General features: G+C 39.6%; 1 protein-coding gene across 3 annotated transcripts; it reads right to left on the bottom strand.

Moving 5' to 3' along the window:
• Positions 1-1,179: 1,179 nt before the first annotated feature.
• Positions 1,180-6,712, bottom strand: PEX10 (peroxisomal biogenesis factor 10). 3 transcript variants are annotated; one of them, XR_014685162.1, is made up of 6 exons: positions 6,559-6,711; positions 6,326-6,406; positions 5,427-5,833; positions 4,436-4,611; positions 3,935-4,105; positions 1,180-1,417 (listed from the first exon to the last, which is right to left on the bottom strand). XR_014685162.1 is itself a non-coding variant. In XM_084494713.1 (6 exons), exons 1-6 carry the CDS (start codon positions 6,668-6,670, stop codon positions 1,346-1,348), a joined length of 984 nt encoding a protein of 327 aa, XP_084350839.1. In that variant the 5' UTR covers positions 6,671-6,712; the 3' UTR covers positions 1,180-1,345. The 3 variants fall into 3 exon arrangements, 2 of the variants coding, with proteins under 2 accessions (XP_084350839.1, XP_084350840.1); XM_084494713.1 differs by having other exon boundaries at positions 3,935-4,070; positions 6,559-6,712; XM_084494714.1 differs by having other exon boundaries at positions 3,935-4,070; positions 4,436-4,513; positions 6,559-6,702.
• Positions 6,713-17,379: the final 10,667 nt, after the last annotated feature.

Below are 17,379 nucleotides of genomic sequence, written 5' to 3'. Positions count from 1 at the left end.
TGCCTGGCAGTTTTTTGGTGTAAGAAAGGGATGGTATTGAGACTCTGAAAACCAGCTTTTGTGAAGTAATGCTGAAATGTTGGCATTATTTTTTACTGGCAACTCTTTTCATTCCACATACAGATACAATGAAACGTTCAACTAACTTTATTGGAGGATTTATAACACTTGAAGACTTAATTATTAACTAGCTAACCAGGATTGCTATGGTATGAATAACTATCTTGAAAGTGCTTACTGTAGCATGCCTCCTCCCCACCCCAAGTCCATATACAGTACTGTTTGTGAAAGACTTGCTGAAACAAACTCACGATTCACAGAGGGGATTGTTTGGATTTCCCTCTCCATTTGTATTTAAGAAATACAAATAACTTAATCTTGTATATTTTCAAACATGAAATTAGAAGGTGCATTAACAATTACCTAGTTCTTTTCTCTGCTGCTCTACCTGTGTAACTGAACTAGTAATAACTTAAGGGAATGAGCCTTGATGAAGTGATGCTGCTGAACCCTCCTCGTTTATACTGCAACATACTGGCTTGGCCTAATTAACCCTTCCCATACAGAGGGGTAGGGGGGCTTGTGGCTGAAGTCAGCTTCTTCCCTGTGTTAGGCTGTAGAAAATGCCACACAGACAAAACTTAAGCTGTGTTATAAAATTAATGTTATAGTTGAGCAGTTTGCTATTAGTATGCATACTAGGGTTTTTTGGAACAACACTTCTTACCTTGCTATAGACTAAATGGAATACTTGACGAAAAGTCTTGATATCAATAGTGGTAGGAGAGTGTTGAGTTTGGATGCTCCACATTAATTCATCAGTGTGCAGAATTATCTGTCCTCTGCATTACTTTGGCCTTGCATCTGTTGCTTGTGTTGATCTGCAGTTAAACTAAGGACCTGTGTACAGCTTGTTTTTCCTCTGAAGTCTACAGCAAAGAGCAAGGCTATTGTAATGCAACAAGAGAAAGGGAGTCTTAGATACAGTAGAATTTTACTGATGCCTTAAGCATGTTATAAAAAGTTGGAAAACTTGTTATTCAGACTTACATTTAGAGATTGAGAAGATGACTGAAAGTTTTCATTGTCCAAAGTGAAGAACGGTATTATATTTGTGGTAGGCACTTTTTAGACATATTTTTTAATACGGTCAAGAACCATGTTGCAAGAAACAGGAGTAGAGGCAGAAATAGATTTATTTTGTAAAACAGGAATGAAGTGCCACCTTGTACAGGCAGTTACCGGTTTTACAATAAAGCCTTGTTCTTGGACTAATTCAAGCCGTATGACCGCTTTATAAAGGGTATGAGAGTGAAGACGCTTGTCATGAAACAAATTTTTTCCTTTACATTTGGTAGTGACGTAGGTAGATCAGTTTCTGAGGATGAAACTTATCTCTGCATAGTGGACATTCTGTCTACAAAAAAAAAAAAGATTCTTATTAAATTGCTGTATTTAAAAGATAAAAATAAAAAAAAAAAATCTAAATACTGACTGCTTCTAGAAAATAGTGACCTGCTGTAACTAAAACAATTTTTTTTAATCCAGTTTGTGATACAAGCTTAACCATGTAAAGTCTTGTAAGATAGCCTAACTTAAAGAGCAATTTGAGGTGCTGTTTAAAATATACCCTTAAGTCTGTGGCTATTGTACACAACATTCAACATCTTACCTTGAAGTAACTTCATAACCTTAGAGAAAAACCTTTTGGATTTTCACCTACAAGGAAGCCTGTCTAGCAAAGTCCCTCAAATAGTCACTGTGGTTTTACTCACATGTTCTGTTTCCCTTGAATATTAAATAATGCTGCCATATATTATTTTCAGATGTAGGTTTTCTTCCTTTCTTTGTACTTAAAATAATTCCCCTTATTTTTATTTGCAGCTGAGCTAGTAGACTGCTAGTTTCTTTATTGCCGTTCTTCACCCAAAATATCTATACTACATCATACATGTTTTTACTCAAGGTGTATTACACTCTGGTCTCATTGCAAAGTTTGTTTGTTACAGAATTTCAGGCAGTCTTTCTCAGTTGTATTGTCCTGAGTCTTCTGTGCTTTTACTTGCTATTTAACAGGCATTTCTTGAAGCAGTAAGTCAAAACAAACTGGATAGATTCTCAACAATTCTTCTGGTGTCTTTTTTTTTAATTCTAGGAAGAAATACTACTACTACTACTGGTTAATTTTGCTATTTGTGAAGAAAAATGGCAGGGCCACTATAAGGAAACATTCATATATGACAGAAGTAGTATTAAAGTATTGAAGATGTTAACTGTGTGTTAAAAACTATTCTTAGTTCTCTAAAATATCTTAAATTTGTGTATCTTTGCTTGGTGAATCCAGTAGGAGAGTCAAAGGATTTCATGTTGGCACATCTGAAAAGACTAAAACTTACAAGTGTTGTCAACGTTAAGTAACTATACCTGAAACAAACAAACAAAAAAATGCTGTACCATAGACTTTGAACTACTCTGGGTAAATTAGTTACCAAGTCTTTAGGGTAAAGAATAATGTAAAGATGCCATTATAATGAAAGGATGCTTTCAAGTATGAAAGGCCACTGTGTAATGGATTTTTAATACTTCTACCTACAGCTATGTGCATCTGGGACATGTTTAGAATAGGCAACAATGCATAAAATAAGTCCTCTAACAGATTTGGCTCTTCTGCCACCTAGTACTCATACTGAAAACGCAGCTGAAATTGTTAGTAGCCTTCTGTCTACTTCTATACTCAAACTTTAAAGCCTGGACTTCAGTTTCCAGAACTTCATGCAGGGCAATTTTGAATGCTAACTTGTGAAGTTCTTCATTAATTTTCCAGTTAGAGTTGTTACGGGAAGTGAATACTGGTCTTCATTCTAGATTACAAGAACAACTTTTTTAAGGTGCACAGTCCTCTAAGGGACCAAATAAGATTGAGTAAAGCTACAATGCAAAAGGATCATTACCTAAATTATTCTAATCTTTCCCTGCAACTAGATGAAACCATTTCTACCATGGCTTCTGGCAGCACTCAGGCCAGACTGATGAACACCAGCTAGGTCTTTACAAACAAATTTGAATAGACTTTGGATATTTCCTGATGTGCATCAGGATGTTGTTTGTTTACAGGCTGCATTCTATTTTGTTTTAAATGATCTGTCTATCGTAGAACTTAAGAGCTTGTGTAAGTATAATCTTGGTGGATTTACATACAGGTCTTTCATAGTGATACTTTGACTATCGTGATTTTAGTGTCAAGATCCATCTGGGATCCTTGGGAAGTACTCTGACAAGTAGTTTAGCTGTGGTAGAATCAGACAAATACTAGTATCAGTGTCAGAAAAATTATGTAGATTACACACTTCTAAAACAGCCACAGTGATACATCAGAGTTATGGCACAGGCATAACCTGTGAGGTAAAGCTTTTATTTAAACAGTATTTATTCAGAAAATAAATAGATAACCCCTTATTCCAAGATATCTATAAAATCCTTAATGGATTAAAATTGTTTTATTTCACTAATCAGAGCAAAACCCATGTATTTTCATGTGTAAGAGCTAGCTCAGTTCAGTTGTAGCTTCCTTCATTTTACTGGAAATTAGAACACTACCAGCTTTGTTGTTTTTGCAGCCAGAATTATAACCAAGATATATATATATATATATTTCAGATAAAGGAATTACATTTGTGTCTGACTTGCGTAGTTAGTCCAATTGCATTTCAGTGGCTGGATCAGAAAAGTGCTTACCTTATTTACCTAATCTATGTAACCCATAGTCATCCTAATTTAATAAAATATATGGGTCCTGGTAAAGCCTTGTGTGGGGATTTTGAGTGCCTTAGTGAGGGAAAAGGTATTACTTCAATAACCAGCCTGACAGGTATTTTTAAGTAGAAATTTCATAATATTTACCCCTTCCAGCCTCTGTCTGTCCCTCTGTACTTACTCTGGTGTTACACCATTCTGTGATGCATTCCCAGCAGAACAGGTGGCCGCAAGGTGTGGCTGTCGTGTGTCTCCGTTCTTCCAAACACAAAGTGCAGCGGGAGTGGCGCCCAGTAGCTTTTTCCTTGGTCATATTTCTAATTAACACAGGTAGGTATTAATTTTGTGTAGCCTGTTTGCAAGAAAAAATTGTTAACACAGAATCCTAAAGTAACCCCCACCTTTGAGTATTAACCCTTTTTGTGAAAGTCTTATACATAAAAGCAAAGCATGAAACGTAATGCTTAGAACAATGAGGTAAGTGTCAGATGTTTAGTTACATCAGGTTCTAACTCAAATTATGTAATTATTCCAAATGTAAAAAAAAAATACTGAAAACTGTAAAAGTTTACTCAAATTTGAAAAAAAAAAAAAAAAATCCAGTGCTCTCCCTGTTCATGAAAGCTACTACATTTCCAACAATTGCTTGTACTGCTTTTCTAGTAAGCAAAGATCATCATACTTCTGAGGAGCCAGGCTGCGGTGTAGTTTCCATTCCTGCCTCGCTCTCTGCTTTTGTTTGAAGCTGTACATCTGAATGCTGATTGTCAGAAGAAGATGAAAGAGTGAAATTATTCCAAGAAACTTGTAACTTGATCGAATACTCTGATCTTCTGCTTGCACTCCTCCAAAACGCAGCTGCATAATGCACACAAAGAGGGATGTTTAGTTGCTGAAGTTCTATGAAGCTATGCCTCTCCCTCCTCCATATCAATAAACTATTGATTTGGGATTTTCATTTCTGTCTAAAAAAATGACATGTTTCTAGGAGTGATTGAACTGTCAGTCAGCTGTTTCTTTGTATGTCTAATGTGTCTTGGATGCATCTCCTTCAGTTAGGCTACACTTAACTGCTGTTTGTCCAAGGATCATTTGTCTTGGGTTGTCTGTTTGTCCATTTAAAGCTATTGCTTTAATCAGATTGCTGTTAGTTAGCTCTGAGCCAACAGTCAAACACTTAATTTCCACGGTGACAGGATATTTCGATCAGGGAATTATTGAGGAGTCTTGTGTCTACGTGCTTCTGGGCCAGTGGCTGGGGATGCCTTTCAGAAAGACACTCCTTGAAAAAAATGTGAAATTAAGCTCATCATACAGAAATATATTATCTAAATGTGTACTTATTTTTGTTCAAAACTATTAAGTATTTCCTGTGGATTTATAAAGCTGCTTTTTGTCTATCTGTAGAAGACAGGCTGGATTAGACAGTATTCTAAGGTTATACGGGGTATTAACTTGTAACAGCGCATTCACGTTCATTAGTCATAACCTTTTACCTGGAAGGAATAACCCTTCTGTAAGCTATTAAAAAATTCCCTGTTACCCAGTCTGCACTGCTCATATCATAATCAGCTACAGCCAAGTTCTGTATCCCTTTTACACATGCTACATCTCAAAAGAAGCCAAAATACTGCAGTGGATATCATCTTCAAACAATAAATAGATCCACTTACGTATCTGATTCCTGCAATTCTTTTAGATAGGTGATAAAAAGTGCCATGGATGTAGAATACTGCCAGATGTAGTCGATGAAGCAAAGGAATGGATTGCTTAAGAACATACACAATTTGTAAGGCTGTTTTCTTCTGCTGGTCTGTAAGCTCCCTGACTTGTCTCTGTATCCAGTTTCGTATTAAGGTCCTGCTGGAGAAGCCAAGCGCTGGGTTGCTCTGCAGGGTTCTTGCCCCATCAGCTTCAAGCTGCAGCTCATGTTCCAGATGCAGCAATCCCTTTTCTAAGTAATAGGGTACTACAGTATGAAGAGAAATGAAGGCGGCTCGTCGAAGAAAAGAAGGTACCCTTTTCTTGGTTGAGTCAACTTGGACGATGTTAACATATTCTTCACCCAGAGTTTGGTAACCTAAATAACATGTGTAACAAAACAAGCAGGGTAAGACAGCAATCGTAATACCACTCTGCATGGTTGGGCAGTGCTGACAGGCTGCTCAGATCGGAACAGATACCAGGTTTTGGGTTTCAGAAGTAGCTGCATTTTTTGTGTTGAATGAGATGAGCGTGGTATTTACATCAGCATTTGATATCTGCAGTAGTTTTAAGCTTAAAGCAGGGTTACATTTTCACGATGTCATCCTCCCTTTTTTAAAAAGAACACATAAATATCCGGCTTTATAAACTGAATTTGAACTCAACTTTCCGACAATTCAGTGGTTAGTGTGTTTAATAAAAGGCATTTATAGAAAATCGACCAGAAAGTCCCATTAAAAAAAAAATCACTGTCAAGCCATCTCACGCTATTTGATGGTCACCAAAACATAGCTCATACCCGGAGCAGAAAGCTCTTTTTTTACACAGAAGAAACGCTGGATTCTAAATAATCTGCTGGGCACGTTACCTGACAAAGTGGTGAGGACGAAGTAGGCCACATCGGAAAGCAGCTCGATCTCTCTCCTCCACTCCAGCCACTTCTTAGCACCTAAGAGCAAAGCACCGTTACCCTTATTTTACAAACATTCGCGCTACGCCCAGTGCCTCTCTCAGACCCCACCGCACAGAAGCGGCACGGAGCCGGGGGAGGGGGGATCCCTCCCCGCGGCCCCGGGCCTGGCAGCGCCCCCCGGGCGGTACCCGCGAGGCCGTGCAGGGCGGCGCCGGCCGCGCTCCGCAGCCCGCTGCGGTACAGCTCGTCCTTCTGGCCGCTCCGCACCACCCGCGCCGGCCCGGCCTCGGCCAGCGCCATAACGGCGAGGGCAGGAAGCTGAGGGGAAGGCGGGGACCACGGCAGCCACCGCCCCCTGACGGCTGTCCCGCCTCAGCCGGCGGCCGGTGCCACCTCAGGGGTCGGTTTTCCTTCTCAGGGGTCGTGCTGCGGCTGGTTCTCCCCTCAGAGGCAGCCCTGGAAGCGGGTCCCACCTACAGGGGTCGGCCAGAGCCCCGCAGCCCTGCCGCCATCCTCTCTGCAGCGCACCGCCATTACAGGATGCTGCCTATCTGCTTCCCGCCGCCCGTTTGTTTCTATCAAAACGTTTTTAATTTATTTTTTTTTCCCTTGGTGTCTTATTAATTGTAAACTCAAGTTTACAAAGCGTGTAGGGAAAGGGAAAGCTGAGCGCTTCGGCGGTGGTAAGGGGTTTATTTGAGAACATCGCTGCCCGGGGTGGGTCCCGGCCGGCGTTTGCCAGAAGGGCTCGCGGGTGCTGGTGCCGCAGGTTGCTCCCTCTGGCTGTAAAATGATGTGAGGGGAAATGTGAGGACATTTCCTTAAACACGGCGGCAGGGGGAGCGCCTGCATTAGGAACACCCGCAGCTTCCCTCAGTTCTCCCAGGCACCGTGCGCCTTCCTCTGAGGGCTCGGTGCAGCGCCGTGACCCGAGCTGTGCCGAGGTAACAGGCTGGAAGCTGCTTAAAAATACGAACCTAAACCTCCTGGACAACCTTTCGATCATTTTGTATAGAATTCTGGTTCGCTTCATACTCCCAGATGTTTCGATCTTGTTTCAAGCAAGGACTGTGACTCCAACAGTCTCACATATTTAGTAGTGCGATTGTTGAGAAAAATAAATGTGGGAAGATGCTTGTTAAAATTACAAGCCTTGGTAACCTCATCTTAAAAAATACTGGTTGCCACATCAACATTGCATAGGCAGTGCAGCAAGTGCATCTAAATTATATCTAAATCTTCCTACTGTCTGCGGTAGGTTCTGTAGATTCATATATTAAGATTTCCTCAAACAGTCGAGGTTAATCTCCCTTGAATCATGAGGGAATCTGAACATAAGAATTCTCAGAGGAGTTGGGAACAATCGGTTGACATCTTGGTAGTGCTGCTAACTCAGCCTCAGGTGACACCTGAGATGTTGGCTCAAGTGCTTGGTAAAATTTCTCTTGTGCTCTGTATGAGATGTGTTTTATTAAGTCTACAGGGTAAATGTTTGTTGCTGTTTTACTGAAGTTGGTAAATACATTTTTGTTTTGTTTTTTAGGTCAAAAAACCAAAGAAAGCGTGAGAGGTGTGGTGATGTTATTTTATTTTATTTCTTTTCTTTTGCAGAGCCGCTGAAGACTGGCTAACAGGCACTTAATTATTAGACTGGAAACCATTTGTACAGCTGAAGATAAAGCTAGGATTCTGAAGGTCAGATTTTCTTCCCTTAAAAATGTTATGGGTGAATATATTCCTTCTTTTTAATATAGTTATTTTTAATATAGCTTTAAATAAACAGCATAGTCAGAGATTATCCAAAAGCTGTAACAAAAATGGTGTAATGAACCATTACAGGATGGTGCAAGGTTGTGTGACTGATTACAGGCTCTATTCCTATTCTGGGGGGAAATAGCAATTTTTGTCATGGACAACACAAATCAACCTTAATAATGCTTAAAAATTCAAATTGTCACCCATTTTAAATGATTTATGGTCATGTCATTGCTTTTGTGTCTATTCAGTCTGTTCTTTGCAGTAAAGTTTTATGGAACCAATTTGTTGATTATTTACTGATTTTTCAATTCACACATTAACTATTTCTTATCATCATTTGCGGTTTAGGGCTGCCAAAACTCTGTTCCTGTAAATGTTAAAATGTGTTTAACTTCTCTGTGCGTCACTGCCCTTGACAAATTGAATGGATTTTATATTCCAGAAGTTCGGTTGATTTGTGCTGTGACAAGCTCCTGAGTGCTCTCAGGAAAAAGGAAACAGTTCACATCCACGTTACAGCCACTCAAATATGTTTTGGGGCAGTTAATTGTCATTGTAACATCATGAAGAAATGTACCTTTGTGTTTGCATGGTTTGCAAAGTGTGTGATATTCTCCAGAGTTACCTACAAGGTACCATTGACTTTCAGAATGTATATACAATATTAGGCTCTCAAATGTTGTGGAAAAAGCATTTCAAATACTGTTTCCTTTCTTTATGATGTAGTCTGTAGTAAGTTTAGATCTGAATGGAGGCCTCTGTTTTACACTGAGATTTTTAACTCCCTGTTTACGTGACACAATTTGCTAAGCATAGAATTTGGGTTAGTGCATATTGCACCAGTTCTAGGCAGTGGTATTTTGTACAGTGGGGGACACACAATATGCCAAGCATGTGTGGACACAACGCCAGACACTTCCCCAAAACATTACTGTTGGGACTAAAAATACAGAACCAAAAGAAAGTAGTTTGTATGACCTGGGATTATTCCTTGTTCTGGGCCAAACCTGCTTCTCCCATAAAATTCATCCTCCGGCAAAACCAAAATCATGAGTTAGAAGATTCAGAGTGAAAAAAGTTGCTGATCTGAATGCAGACTGCACAGGTGGTGTGCTTGTTGTATGGAAAATAAATGTTTAATGCCTTACCAGGAATGACAAACCAGCACTTTTTCCTAGCCCAATACTAAGCAGCTAAGTGCATAAAGCCGAAAAAACAAGCTAGCCATGCCTTAAGGACTCTAGGGCCTTTCAGACGCTGCCTGCTGACCCTCTGACAGTCTGTTGAATATGCTCTGTCATAGGAATGGTTGCAGAGACTACCAGGCCCTGGGATCTTTTTACTGATGTGGTGGTTCAGCTGATACTGAAGAGAAATGGTGCAAACAGCCTGGTGTTGCCATGGCCAGCTGTTCCCTCCTTCATGGTTACACAGTAAGTATCTCCGTTCTAGGTGACAGAGACCAGATGACCTCCAGAGGTCCCTGCCAACCTCAGCTATGCTGTAATGCACAAGAAGAATCTGTTTCTTCCGTTTTGTGTTCTGATTGATGTCTGTGATTGTAGGAAACTGACGTATCTCTTACAATTTATCTGCTGTTTTTTTTGCAAGATAGAAATTTCTGTGCAGATTTCATTTTTGTTGCATGCTTCTCTGCTGTTCCTTATAACAGACCTGATAAGGGAGTGACTTGCTTTACTGACATTAACACAAGGAAGTCCAAAATGTAAAACAAACTTGGTGCACAGTAATGATTAACTTGCCCTCCCACATGTTGCTTGTCTGTGCATTATTAAATATGGTTTTGCCTCTACAGACCTGTTAGTATAGAAGAGGTTTGGAGTGCAACTTTCAAACGGCAGTAAGCAGATGTTTCAGCTTCCAACCTGAAGAACAGGTTCTGCAGATATAAAAGCAGCTAAGTGTCTGTTGGAGATTGTTACCACCCTCTGCCTTCTTTTGCCTCCTCCCACTTTGAACTTGTTACCCTGGAGCTGAACTGTTTGAATAAGGACTGTAAGAGCTGCTTTGTGATCAGTTAGCTGAGAGCCCTCAGCATGTAGACTGCAGGGGAGGAGCCTTCACCCTCAGATTTTGCAGTTTCCTCCTCTCTACTTTTTTTGTCATGTTTATGAAGGTTTGGATGTACTGTGTGAAGAAGCTGGGACAGATGGACTGCACTGTCCAAAAAGAAGAGGCAAAGGTTTGTGGGTTTTTCTGGTTTGTTTCATTTTAATTTGCTACTTTCTGTATCAGGAATAGTTCTTTCAATTCTTCTGCTCACTCTTAGAAGTTAGGTGCAAATTTTATAATATGCTACCACAGGAACATATATAGCTTTATGATTGCAACAGAGTTTGCTGCTTCTTTTGCTTTCCTCTATTTTAAGGGAAAGAGAGAATAGAAAGAACACTATGTCTAGTGCTTGTTTGATTTTGGTCATGTGCTCTCTTGTTCACAAAAATGTGTAGGACCTTAGAATGCTGTTCGCCCTAAATTTATGTTTTTTTCAGAGCTTGTAGGGATGAAAGGTATTGCACTTGTAATTGACAGTTTAGCCTTTTCTAACTGGCAACTGCTCACTTCAACAGAAGAGACCAGGGCATTCATTCTGAAATGATAACTTGCGCTTTTACCGGTATACTGAGCCAAAAGTATAAGATAAGAGAAGTTTATTGTAAAATAAACTTTAGATATTTAAATAAAATACCAGTTAAAAGTAAGTAATATATCCTGTCTGATTCCATGACTGAGCAGTTGGTAATTCATGACTTGGAAGGCCACACATAACCTTTCAAAAGGGTTTGGATTATTTTTGTCATTGATTTGGGCTATGGACGAGGAATTTTCAGTTCTTTTCTGGCATAAAAATGTGGGTTACGATTGCAGAGATATGGGCAATAATAAGGATGGCCAAACTGCTACTGAAGTGCATGCTGTAAATGCCTCAGGCTCCAGAGTTTAGATGTAGATCTTAAGCATACCTGAAATCCTCAGGGCAAGAAGTTCTAGAAACCTGTTTTGTTTCATGGCAGAGGTAGGTTCCAATGCTAAATAATAAAATAGAAGGAGGGTAAGATTCCCAGCTTGCTTTGGAAAGCTTGGGTTAAGAAATAAATGCTGTCTTCAGAATGTAGCTCAAAGTGAAGTTGTCTATTGTTTAAAATAAAGTGGTCAAAGTTTTGTCTATTAAGAGATTTTCTGGTCTTACTGAGGGGGAAAAATGTTAGCTGGGGAGATTTTTTTTGCCTATTAAGATTAGGTACGAAGGAACTGTTCATTCCAAATGAAGGACGGAAGGGTTGTGAGGGGAGGTCAGCGACTGCTGATGAGATATACTGGTTATCTAATTGCAGGCAAGATTATATGTATCCCAGTTATTGCATCCTCACCAAAACGGCATTGTAATAACCTCAGTACCAGCGTGTGAAGAGCAGATGAAGCTCCTCAGGAGGTGGACTACTGGTGTTAGATGGGCTGCTTCTGGGCACTGAGGGCTCTCAGTGTAGGCTGGAGACCATGAGCAGATGCAGGTAGATCTGACAAGACAGAGCAGTTAATAGTGGGCTTTTGTATTTCATTTCATAAGCAAAACTCCTGGAGATTCTCACCTAATGAAACCATAAGTCTTTTAGGACTGCAGACTGCAAGGCTTGTTTATTAACTCATGCCTTGTCATTGGTAAATGCAACTTACTAATGGAATGTCTTGCTTGTAAATTTGTGTAAAACTGTTAAATTCATGCCCTAGAGAACACTGCACAGTTTTCAGTTACTCCTTGCTTTTGTTTTATTTATGTTCTGGGTTTGTAAATGTGATTAAAAGCTCTCTAGTGTATTGCCAGACTCTTTTGACATGATCTGAAAAGGCTTTTGTTTTTTTATTGGGCATTCACCATTTCTGTAGATGAGGCTGAATTAAAAACTACTCCATCCTTACCCTAAATTAAGAGAGCATCTAAGTGAATGTTGGTGCAGGAAGTCCTTCCTCCTGTGAGAGCTCCTTGATAACATTAACAAATTGTGAAAAGCTGCAGGAGACCAAAATTCTTCTTTTAAAGTCTTTACTCTTGATTAGGGAAGAAGGATACAGAGTGTATGCTTCTTTGTAAGTTGTGTGCTCAGTTTCAGAACACCAGAAAGGTACTCTTCTTGCAGCTGGATATAATCACACTGTTTGCTGCAGTATTTACTCTGTTTTTAATGTAAGATATACAGAATGCATTCCTAAATATAATGCAAAGGGGCCAACTTTGTGAGCATCACTGGAATCTGTTCCTGTTAGTCCTGTTAATTAATCTAGAGCTGAGAAAATGACTGTCTAAGTACATTTGAGTGGGTAATAGGATGAGGCTGAAGAGATTTTCAGTAAGAGTCTCTCAGTAAGGATCATCTGAATTTACTGCAACTCATTTGTCATGCTCTGAGACGCGTGGCAGATTAACATGGAGACAGATAGCTGAATGGAAAAACTCCTTAGGGATCCGCTTGGGGAGGGTTTGATTTCTTCTAAGCAGGCTTTATGGGTAGCTGAATTTGTTTTGTATTTTTCCTGAAAGATTATTTGGGGTTGAACTCTGTTCTAACCTCATCAGCATATAAATACCCTCTCAATTGAGAGAGATGCAGTAACGTGCAGCAGGGCATGCGGTGCATTAGTGGACAGCACAGGGCAAATTTTCTGCTTGGTTGTAGTTACAGGCTCAGAACAGCTGAGTTCTAAGAGGCAGACAATGCAACAATCTTTGGGTTGTCACCTGGTCTTGGTAACAGCTTTTTAATGTATTTTCATGTGCTTTAAAATTCTGATCCAAGTTGAACAGCACTCCTTTGCCCAATGAAGAAAGTAATTTAAATCAGATTTTGTAATTCAGAGAAGTTAGGTTCCAGGGTCTGATTCTCTATCATCTTGCACTATGTGACAGTGCAGCTGGAATGTAGAGGAAAAATTTTAATACAGTGGCTTGTAGTGGTGGATATAATAATTCTGGTTCTCCAAGTTCTACTACTTGATAGTGAACAAAACTGTTTGTGAATTAGTTTCACATGAAAAATTATTAGATCAAAGTATCATAGGAAGAGAAGCTGGTGGAATGGAATACAGAAATTTGAATTTGTGTTTTTTTTTTTTTTTTTTTTTTTTTTTTTTAGACTCTGTCTGCCTTCATTTCCTTTATCAGCTTTGTTCTGTAAGCTGTCCAAGACTGTGGTTTTGGGGTTTTTCCTTTTTTTTCTTTGTAGTTTCGAAGTCTTGCATTTTTATCCTCAGCTTCATGTGTGTGATTGGGAGAGATGTATGCAACTATATGAGGGGGGCTATTTATGAAGAGTGAAGAAATATGTATGTAGGTGTGTGAAGCTAGAAGTATTTCAGCAACAAATGAAACTTTCTTGAAAAGAAAGGGCCCACATTGCTGTAGCTGGAAGGCAGTGGCAATTTTACATAGAAAATTATGGCAGTAATTAACATATGAATACACAAATTAACTTAAAGGAAAGAAACTTTCTGGGATATGCAAAATTGAATCAAAGATGGATTTATTTATTTTTTTACCGCTGATTGGATGTGGCTAGATGATTTCCATCCAAAACATTTATTACTGCTTCTCTGATGGAAATAAAAATATCTGTTTTTCTTGTAATGATTCAAAGAGGTTTATTGGAATAGAACTCATCTACTTTTTCTAAGCATCCTTATTTTTATCAAGTCATCTAACACTATAAAAAATAGCCTAAATTCTAATTCCATTCTTTGATCCTGTTTTTAAAGGAAACAATTGAATTCTGGAAGCTTGGTACAGTGCGTTATAGGTGGGAGCAGTTCTTTCTGTAGTCAAGGTAGACCTAATAAATAGCTATTTGGGGAAGTGGAGAACCCTTTTTATAAAGTATAGGATCATCTGATGCAAAGTCCACGTTACTGCTTAGAACCCAGACCTTAAATCTGTAGGGAATTTCCAACCCTTTTATGCATCGTATAATCTGTCTGTTTCGGTGGGGTGGAGCACTTGCCTTCAGCACATGCAAGTGTACTGTGAAGGCATTGGATAAGTACATGGAAAACTGCAGGCTGTGACAAATCTTTACGCATGCTTAGACAAAGTTCTGACTTCCTTTTCTGTTGGGTACACTGCTATCGGGCAGCCTGGACGAGCGTTTGCAGGCGTTATTTTGAGTGCAGACATCCAAACAAGCGGGGCTAATGCTTCACGATGCTTTTTAGATTTGTGGTTTCTGTTGTGCTGCTGGAGGCCTAATGGCTCACAGAAGACCAGTGGTAGCTGAAGTTCATGCTTGATTCTTGTATTTATTTTTTTCCAGATAGAAATTGAGCCAGAATGTTAAAGTTTTCACTTGAGATGTTGATTTTTGTATACTTGCTTCTGAGCTGGCCCTGCATTCTTTTGTTTGTCACAGCCTCACTTGTTTCTATTTAATAAAAAGAAAACCAGCTTCTGGGGAATCTTCTGACATCTTCATGGCTGTCATGGAGCTCTGGACTGCCTTGGAAATTAAGAGGGAAATCAGGTGGGAAGGTGAAGAAGCTTTACGTGTTAATTATCCTGGGAGAGACTGCAGAAACTGTGCAGTTCCCATCTCTTCCAGGTGATGTTTGCCAGGGGCCCTTGCACAGAAACTTGCAATACCACTTTTTGTGTTGAATCTGAAGTTAAGAGGATGTGCTCTCCTTGCAGGACTAGTTACTATAAAAACACTTAAAAGAAGCTCCTGCCCCTCTCCTCTCCTTCAGCCCCCACCCCATACCATGCACGCTCCACAAGCTTGTTATTCCTGAATTTCCTAGTGTCCTCCTAAAGTAGCAAAATCAAGTGTAGGAAGATAGTCTGTGTAGATGCTAGAACATATTTTCTAGATGTTTCCTCTGCCTTTAACTGAAGGCATGTAATAAAAAGAACAACTAATGGAGTCTGACCAACCAGTGGAAGGCTACAGTGGAGCATGTAACTGAGGTACCTTGAAGATGAAGCCCTAATGCCTGCAGAGATGGAGAGTGAAAAACACAGGACTCTGAACTCTGGAAATGTGTTAAATGCTGGTATTGTTTAGTGGGGTTGGTGCAAGAACTGAATGAAATATATCCTACTTGATGTGGTGTGTCAGGGATCTGATTACACTGGATTCTATAAAGGCAGCTGTCTAAGAGTGGAGCTGTACCAGATACAGAAACAGAAAGCATAAACTAGGTTGTCAGGTGGCTGAAATGGCCAGAAAGGCTTGTGTTAGCTCCACTGGCTTTGGAGTGAGTCTCTGGTAGAGATGGGGTCTGGCAGTTGTTGTAATGCCCACCTGGAAATCACTTAGTGGGTTGGGTGCTGTTGGCTTTGGATGAGATTCTGGTCTGTGACTGGTTTGGGGGCACCCTTGGTTAAATCAAACAATAGTTTTGTGCCTTCTACAGCGTATAGGATCCTATCATCTTTCTTCCAATTCTATGAATTTAGAGAGAGTGAATGAGACAAGAGGTGACTGATGTATGTTATTTATTGACTAACGCAGTACTAAAGTCCATGAAAAGGTTGTGAGCAAAGCAGAGCTGCCCTTTGACATGTATTTGATTAGGACCTAAAGGCATACTACGTTGTGGCAAGTTCATTAGTCAGTGTTTGTGTGTGTCACTGCCCTGTAGTTGTCAAAGTGAAAATGGATCCAGTGGTTCCTAGACCCCTTCCTGCTAATGCGGGGTGAAATTCTTTAATTACAGAAATAAATTTGGATGTTTGGGGAGGCGGGGGGGAGGCCTTCCCTTTGAGCTGCCAAGTGTGAGCATGTTTTTCTTGTTTGCAGCATACAAGTCTAGCAGTCACTTTCACCAGCTCAATTTCTGTCTTATAGTAGGGTGGTGCAAAGAAAGACCTGCTTGAAAAGAGCCCATGCTTTTGATTCTGTTTGGGTTCCTTACTTTGATGAATGAAAATGCTGTCGACTGTGCAAGTCTGATGGAACTCTTTGCCCAGCCTTACATCTAAGATGAAGACTTATTGAACTTCTGTAAATGTCTGAAAGATTGTCTTTTAGGAGAATGCACAGAACAATATTTTATCAGTATTTTATAAGTATATTTAATATATATACTGAAAGATGGATGGAATAACCTTTGCTTTTGGTCAGGTTAATATCCTAATTTCACTAGCAGTAGTTACCATACATTGTTACTTTTTGCTTCTCTAGTCAACCAAATTTATTCATTTTATTATTTCCTGTCCTCTTCTCTCACTGCCCTTCTGCTGCTTAGGTTTTGTATCCAGTCCTACTAAGTGCTCTCAGAAGAAAGCTGAACAGTCATGCAGACTTGCAGAAGGAAAACATGTATCACTACCTCCTTTCTACCTCCTCCAGCATAAATTACTCCGTAATATCTACAAGATTGATCACTACAGCAATAAACTTGTGTACAGAACTGAAGCAGTTTGATTAAAGGTCACATGCGCTGTTCTTTAAAGCAACTCCTTTCTCTTTAGATGATGTTTTACAGTATTTTTTGTAGAACTTCTGGAAAGTGGCCAAGACTGCTAACATAATTAGGAGGATTAAGATTATCAGTATTATAAATCTCTTTAATACAAATGGCATCAGAGCCCATAATCTGTTTCTCTTCTTTTAATGTGACTCACAAATTCACAAGTGCAGCAAAAGCTTAGTCTTCCCAGCAGGAGTCACTTCCTGCCCGTCTCCTAACAAGGAGATCTTCCTCTCCCCAGTCCTTTGCCAAGGCTTTTTTGTCCTTTGTGGTATATAGTGTGAAACTTGCTGCTTCAAAGTACTTGTGAGCCAAGCTACTGGATGAGATTGAGATCCTTGTTAATTAGTTCTTCGGTCTATAATAAAAAATTTCACTTCTCCATTGCTAATATGAAATGCAGATGTTCCTTTGGACAGAATAGGTTGCCATGTGCTGTTTCCATTGCCTTTTCTGATAGGTTTGGGAACTGACTAGTGACAAGGAAAACTTACAAGACAGTTTTTTGGCAGCTCTGGATAAATAGGAAAGATTACAAATTAGTCTGTCCCCTACATATCTTAGAGAATTTGTTGCAGTTTTAAGTTTAGCTTTGTAAAGTAAATGCTCAAGTCATATGACACAATCAATATAAGCCTAGGATAAATATTCTTTGGTTTTAATAATGTCTCCTTACTTGCATAAGGAATATGCAGTTACGTCATTCAGCAAAAATGCTGGGCTCTCCTGCATATGCAGCTCTAATTTGAGCTTTAAGGAAGAAAAACAGCTGA

Source organism: Aythya ferina, assembly GCF_964211825.1.
Source record: "Aythya ferina genome assembly, chromosome: 21".
NCBI classification, from domain to species: domain Eukaryota; kingdom Metazoa; phylum Chordata; class Aves; order Anseriformes; family Anatidae; genus Aythya; species Aythya ferina.
Note: the sequence above shows the minus strand (reverse complement) of the source record. Positions and strands in the feature narration are given on the sequence as shown.